At 39.9% G+C, this 7,500-nt stretch overlaps 1 protein-coding gene across 2 annotated transcripts in view; it reads left to right on the top strand.

Moving 5' to 3' along the window:
- The first annotated feature begins 4,504 nt into the window (after positions 1-4,504).
- Positions 4,505-7,500, top strand: part of LOC135101906 (lysophospholipid acyltransferase 7-like) — a 31,545-nt gene continuing 28,549 nt past the window's right edge. The window contains exon 1 of one of the 2 annotated variants that reach the window (XM_064006240.1): positions 4,505-4,789. In XM_064006240.1, coding sequence (XP_063862310.1) covers positions 4,578-4,789 — 212 coding nt within the window. In that variant the 5' untranslated portion in view covers positions 4,505-4,577. The remainder of the gene's footprint in view (positions 4,790-7,500) is intronic. The other variant, XM_064006241.1, reaches the window with a different exon arrangement.

Below are 7,500 nucleotides of genomic sequence, written 5' to 3' on the forward strand. Positions count from 1 at the left end.
TTCTTGACCTTTTCCTGACCTCTAATCCTGCTTATGCTGTCACCCTTTCTTCTCCGTTGGGCTCCTCCGATCACAATCTCATATCTGTATCTTGTCCTATCGCTGCAATCCCTCCTCAGGATCCCCCTAAGCGAAGGTACCTCTGGCGTTTTGCCTTTTCTAGTTGGGGGGACCGGAGGAGGTATTTTGCTGATTTTCCTTGGAATGACTACTGCTTCCGTGTCAGAGACCAATCTTTGTGTGCTGAGCGCATAACAGAGGTGATAGTGTCTGGCATGGAGGCGTACATTCCTCACTCTTTTTCTCTACCTAAACCTTCCAAACCTTGGTTTAACACAGCTTGTTCTCATGCTATACATGATAGAGAGGTGGCCCATAAAAGGTACTTAAACCTTCCATCACCAGAATCTCATTCACTTTATATTTCTGCCCGGAACCATGCCAAGTCTGTTCTCCAACTAGCCAAAAACTCCTTCATTAACAGAAAGTGTCAAAACCTTTCAAGATCTAACTCCCCTCGTGACTTCTGGCATCTAGCCAAAAATATCTCCAGTAACTTTGCTTCTTCTTCCTTCCCTCCTTTATTTCAACCAGATGGCACCACTGCTATCACATCTATTTCTAAAGCTGAACTCTTCGCTCAAACCTTTGCTAAAAACTCTACCTTGGACGATTCTGGGCTTGTTCCTCCCTCTCCTCCACCCTCTGACTACTTCATGCTACCTATTAAAATTCTTCGCAATGATATTTTTCATGCCCTTGTTGGCCTAAACACCCGGAAGGCTCATGGACCTGATAGGGTCCCTCCTATTGTTCTCCGAAACTGTGCCTCCGTGCTTGCACCTTGTCTAGTCAAACTCTTTCAGCTCTGTCTGTCAACATCTACCTTTCCTTCTTGCTGGAAGTTTGCCTACATTCAGCCTGTTCCTAAAAAGGGTGACCGTTCTAATCCCTCAAACTACCGTCCTATTGCTTTAATTTCCTGCCTATCTAAAGTTTTTGAATCTATCCTCAACAGGAAGATTCTTAAACATCTATCACTTCACAATCTTCTATCTGATCGCCAGTATGGGTTCCATCAAGGCCGCTCTACTGGTGATCTTCTGGCTTTCCTTACTGAGTTTTGGTCATCCTCTTTTAAAGATTTTGGTGAAATTTTTGCTGTTGTCTTGGACATATCAAAAGTTTTTGATAGAGTCTGGCATAAAGCTTTGATTTCCAAACTACCCTCCTACGACTTCTATCTTTCTCTCTCTAATTTCATCTCAAGTTTCCTTTCTGACCATTCTATTGCTGCTGTAGTAGACGGTCACTGTTCTTCTCCTAAATCTATTAACAGTGGTGTTCCTCAGGGTTCTGTCCTGTCACCCACTCTCTTCTTATTATTCATTAATGATCTTCTAAACCAAACTTCTTGTCCTATCCACTCCTACGCTGATGATACCACCCCGCACTTTCCCACGTCTTTTCATAGACGTCCAACCCTTCAGGAGATAAACTTTTCACGCAGGGAAGCCACAGAACGCTTGACTTCTGATCTTTCTAAAATTTCTGATTGGGGCAGAGCAAACTTGGTATTATTCAATGCCTCAAAAACTCAATTCCTTCATCTATCAACTCGACACAACCTTCTAGACAACTATCCCCTCTTCTTCACTGACACTCAACTGTCCCCCTCTTCTGCACTGAACATCCTCGGTCCGTCCTTTACCTATAATCTAAACTGGAAACTTCACATCTCATCTCTAGCTAAAACAGCTTCTATGAAGTTAGGTGTTCTGAGACGCCTCCGCCAGTTTTTCTCCCCCCCCCCCCAGCTGCTAACTCTGTACAAGGGCCTTATCCGTCCATGTATGGAGTATGCTTCTCATGTCTGGGGGGTTCCACTCAGACTGCTCTTCTAGACAGGGTGGAATCAAAATCTTTTCGTCTCATCAACTCCTCTCTTCTAACTGACTGTCTTCAGCCTCTCTCTCACCGCCGCAATGTTGCATCTCTAGCTGTCTTCTACCGCTATTTTCATGCTAACTGCTCTCCTCATCTTGCTAACTGCATGCCTTCCTTCCTCCCGCTGCCTCGCTACACAAGACTTTCTTCTTTCTCTCACCCCTATTCTGTCCACCTCTCTAACGCAAGATGTTAACCAGTATTCTCAATCATTCATCCCTTTCCCTGGTAAACTCTGGAACTCCCTGCCTGCTTCTGTATTTCCACCTTACTATGACTTGAATTCCTTCGAGAGGGAGGTTTCAAGACATTTATCCATCATTTTTTTACTACTGCTTTGATCCTTTTATGGGACTGGCATTTCAGTGGGCATTTTTATTTTTTATTGGATTTTTGTTATCCTTGGCCAGTGTCCCTCCTACATGAAAAAAAAAAAAAAGGGGCGGGGTTGGGTGATGAGTGGGGAAGCTAGCAGGAGTTACATCACGTAGGGGGTGGGGAGTGGGGAAGCGAGGATATTTATATTATTTGACATATTATTTAATAACATATCAACTGTGTCGCAGTCCGTATGAGTGCGTACGTGCATGTGTATGTGCGTGTGTGTGTGCGGGGCGGGCCCAGGTACAGTGAGGGCAAGTGGCGCTGGGAAGTGGGAGCGGCGAGGTGAAGTGTTTTAGTCGGCACTGATCAGTTTTGCCTTATACACTCTTCTGACCAGTGTTTCCATATTCCCGGCAGCTTCTTCATGCACCAATCAACATCTGAGAGACATTGATTAAAGGTGAGTCCAGCGGTGCCAGCCTCGTCTCAGTCAACCTTACCGCCTTCACCATAACACGCTCCTCCTCCTGCAGGCTGTAGTGTCTTTCAGATTTTATTTGGGTATCTTTTTTTTATTAATTTATTTTTAGGTTTTCTTTACATCTGAATCTGGAAACAACTGGAAGTTTAGCCAAATATTGAAGGGTCTTCAACATGTAAACAAGCCGTCAGATTAAGTAGAGGCAGATCGTCAGTATTATCAGTTATTATTTGCTTCATCCCTCACTAATTGTAAGCCAATCATGTCAAAAAATGAAACCATATGTCTAGCTTTCATATCCGCTGGTAAGATATAACCGCCGTTGCCTGGTTTTGGTGTGATGAAAGAATAATTAAGGCAAGATGGCGCCGGTTTCTCGACTGAGGTCGCCGCCAGGGGCCGCCATGATGGATTTCCACTAGTCAAGTGTCAAGTCAGAATATATAAGGCATTCGAGTCTAGCTCCATTTTTCTAGGGGTCAATTTCAAAATAAAATACGTTACGTAAGTTAACAAGCGTGATGTCATCAGCTTAGCTGTGAGTCATCAGCTTAGCTGTGATGCCATCATGGATCCAGGACTCGCCCTGCTCCAGTCTCTTTTCGTTAATATTTAGCGTAATTTCTAGTGTTTTATACGTGTTTTATGTGTTTCTAAATTCGGGGATGTAGGTTGTAGTAGTAGGAGGAAGAAACAAGGAGAAATAGAGGAGAAGGAGGAGGAAGAAGAAGAAGAGAGGAGAAATGGAGGGGGAGGAAAATAAGCAAAGCAGGAAAATAAGATGATAATATATATAGCTTAGTTTCTCTTGCTGCCTTGTCTGTTTTGTAATATCTAATTGGTGTGTTCTGGGTATATTTTGGGTGTTTTAAGTGTGTTTTGGGTGTATTTAGGAGTGTTATGGAGTGTTTTGAGCGTGTTTTGATGTATGTTGGTGTATATTGATTATTAAAAGTGTGTTTTGATTTATTTTGGGTATTTTAAATGTGTTTTGGGATTTTTTTTTGTGTGTGTATTTTGTGCTTTGAGTGTGCTGTGGGATGTTTTGGGTGCTTTTTGAGTTTTTGCATGTTTTGGCTGTTTGGGATGTTGTGGGATATTTTGATTGTGTTTATTTTGGGTGTTTTAAGTGTTTTGGGTGAGATTGGTTGTGTGGGATCTTTTGGCTGTGTCTGGGCGTGTTTAAGGCGTATTTTGTGGTGTTGTGGGGTGACTGGTGTAGTTTGAATGTTTTAAGTGTGTTTGGTTGAGTTGGGGTATTGTGGAGTGTTTTAAGTGTATTTTGGGGTGTTTTGGTCACACATGTCACCAAATAACCCAACTTAAAACATTATAACTTCACTAGACCTTACCGTTAACAGACTTAGGGGAACCTTAATTATGTCGGCATGCTGCAAATGTGCTTCTTACCACAGCGTGTTAACCTAAGACGCTCTTTATTTAATCTCATCCACCAGCGTTCTAGTTGATCGCCTTTCTGTAGTCAACCGCCTCCCTTTATATAAAAGCTTTTACATGCTGGTGACTTAATCCACCAAGAATCAGAAGAGGACAAAGGCTAAGTGCACTTGCTCCGTAATTTTGTAGTTCGAATTTACCACTACAGGTAAGATTTACATTTGAGAGAGAGAGAGAGAGAGAGAGAGAGAGAGAGAGAGAGAGAGAGAGAGAGAGAGAGAGAGAGAGAGAGAGAGAGAGAGAGAGAGAGAGAGAGAGAGAGAGAGAAACAAACAAAAATAGAAAAAGCGAGGTAGTCCACAAGAAGAAGAGGAGGAGTACCTCGAGTCGAATCAAAACAAAGTTGACGGAGAGACACGAAGGGACGATGAAGGGTGACGATATTGTGTATTTGAGTTTATTGGCAGCCTCAATAGGGTTTGGCCAAGTGTTTAGGAGGATAGAGGACATAGAAACAAAGAAGTGGATAGGCACTTTAGTGGGAATAATAGTGACAGTGGTGGTGTCCGGCTGGCATACATTGCACCCACTATTACTCACCGCTGCCAACATCCTGATTCTTATCTACGTGTCAAAGAGGTAAGAAAACGTGTGTTAGATGTTAAAACAGTTGAAATATATACAATCTCCGCCTCGTGAACATACTAATGACTCAATAATATGAACCGATGCCTCGCCATATAATTTACTGGTCTGCTGCAACACGCGGTAGGTCAATATTACAAGAGTATTATAGCACGTAACACGTGAATGCACGTGTATATATATATATATATATATATATATATATATATATATATATATATATATATATATATATATATATATATATATATATATATATATATATATATATTATATATTGCTGTTTCAACCATCACACCGGACGTAACTGTAGCTCTTCGCAGGGTCTACGCCTCGCTGTTTGGAACATTTCTAGTCCCATTTTACCCTGTCGAAGATTAATAATAAGCTTAGGGCAATATTGAGATGAAGCTGGCCAAATATTTTCCTGGTGAAACTCTTTACTGGTAGTTTTTGGTCTGTTTTGAGTGAATTTGCATGTTTTTTTTTTTTTTCTGCAAATCATTAGTTTTTGTTTTTACACCCACTCAACCACCCATCGGAAACTAATGCTTTGCTGTAAAAATAAAAAGCAGATTAATACAAAACTGACTGAAATCTACCAGAAAAAAAAACTGTTTCATCCTCATAGATAAGTATCAGTCATTCACAATGTTCCCTCCAAGATGACTGGCAACCACTTGCCTGTGGCTACCAGCTGGTTGTTACCACCACCACTACCTAATCCAACCTAATGAAACTAACCTAATCTAACTAAACTAACATAATCTAACTAAACTAACAACCTAACCTAACTAAACTAATCTAACCTAACCTAAGCAAACTTGCCTAACTTAACCTAACCTAACTGGCAGGGCTAAGAAATGAATATGAAGTCATTATCTTATTTATCTTTGTAAAATCTGATGATGCACTGGAAATAATTGAGGCAGCAACCACCACTGAGAAACATCTTTCTCAGACTAATTCAGATATTTTAAATTGAGCTGCTTCTCCCTCCACAGGATGAAATAAAACACTGTAATTGGCTAAATTAATTCTGTATTTTTGAAGTAGCCGGTTGCTGCATTCTCAAATAAAAGAACCAATTACCATGGCTATTTTTGTGCTTGTGCAATAGATGTGACATACCCATACACAGATAAACACACCTTTGCCAGGGTAGAGCAGTGCCTGCATATCTGTCACATGCAAGAGACCCAGTGTTGTCATGGCACCCAATTTTTCTAATTTTATTTAAGCATCTGTAAGTTTGCAGAAGTGCTTAACTCCTGCTCTTTCTATAATTAGTGAATGGGATAAAGCAAACCTTGTGTTCTTCATTGGCTCAAAAAATGGATCTCCTTTCAGACAACCATCTCCTCCTCTAATGGCACTCAACTGTTTCCCACTTCAACTTAGAACATACGCATCTGGGCTGTACTAAAACTCTTAACTGGAAGTTTTACATCTCATCTCTTGCTAGAACGGCTGCCATAAAGTTTGGTATTCTGTGTTGTCTCTACCAATTTTTCTTTTCCTCATAGATGCTAACTCTATTTTGGGGGCTTACCTGGTCTTGTATAGAATATGGATTTCATATATGAGGGGATCTCCACTCACATTCTTTCAAAGGAAGGTAGAGTCAAAGAAGCATTTTTCCCCCAACTCGCATTCCATTACAGTGTTGTATCTCTTAATATCGTTTACTACTATTTCTAATGTTACTTCACTTCTGACTTTATTGTTTTTATGTCTCCCGATCTCCTGTGGCCAAGCTCCCCAAGATATTCTGCTAACATCAATGTGTTGTCTATCTCATTAATGCAAGAGTTAACTGGTATCTTCACTCAGCTTTTCCACCAGTAAATTCATGAATAGTCCTTCTACTTGTTTTTCCTGTTTACAATGACCTGAGAGAACTATTGGTCTCCATTTTGGATTTTTTTGGGGGGTATTTTTATTTTATTTATTTATTTTTTTTGGGGGGGTGGGATATTTTTTTTTTTTTTTTTTTTACCCTTAACTGGCTTCCTGGACACATAGATAAAGAGAAGAGAGCACTATTCCACTTCTAAAGAAAATGCAGCTTTCAGAATCAAGCATAGATTTATGCTAACAGTACAAATATAATATGAACTTTTTAATATAACCCAAACTACATCAAATGTAACTGAACATAACAACTTTCATTACTTTCTAACATTTTCATCAATGATGGTGCATTATGTGAGGAAATATCTTGGCTGCCTTTCACTGTCAATATTTATCATACATATTTAACACAAATTATTATAACTAATTGATTTTGTATGATTAAGTAATATTAAGTGTACTGCAGTATAATGAATAGTCCTGTAAATGAAGTAAAAAAAATTGTATCCTTGAAATCTTGCACTCAGTTATAAGTGTATATGTTTGGTAAGGACATTTTAGCTGTACACCACTGTGGTCCTTTGTAGGTGGTGTTTATTATAAGGGAATCTGTCATTGTAAGTGCCATCCGACGCTTATTAATGTATTGTACTGGAGGTGACTGAAATGAGCTGTGCAGTACGCGCTCTTTGTATTCAGAAGCGATCAAACCTGTGAATTCACATATTATCACTGATACTGAGAATAACAGAAAAGAGTATATCAATAGGTAAAACAAGTATTGCAGTACATCAATGTCGTGACACTTCACCTTGTCAATTCCGTAACATATATGAGTCAATACAGAGTTA

This window comes from Scylla paramamosain, chromosome 7, assembly GCF_035594125.1.
Source record: "Scylla paramamosain isolate STU-SP2022 chromosome 7, ASM3559412v1, whole genome shotgun sequence".
NCBI classification, from domain to species: Eukaryota; Metazoa; Arthropoda; class Malacostraca; order Decapoda; family Portunidae; genus Scylla; species Scylla paramamosain.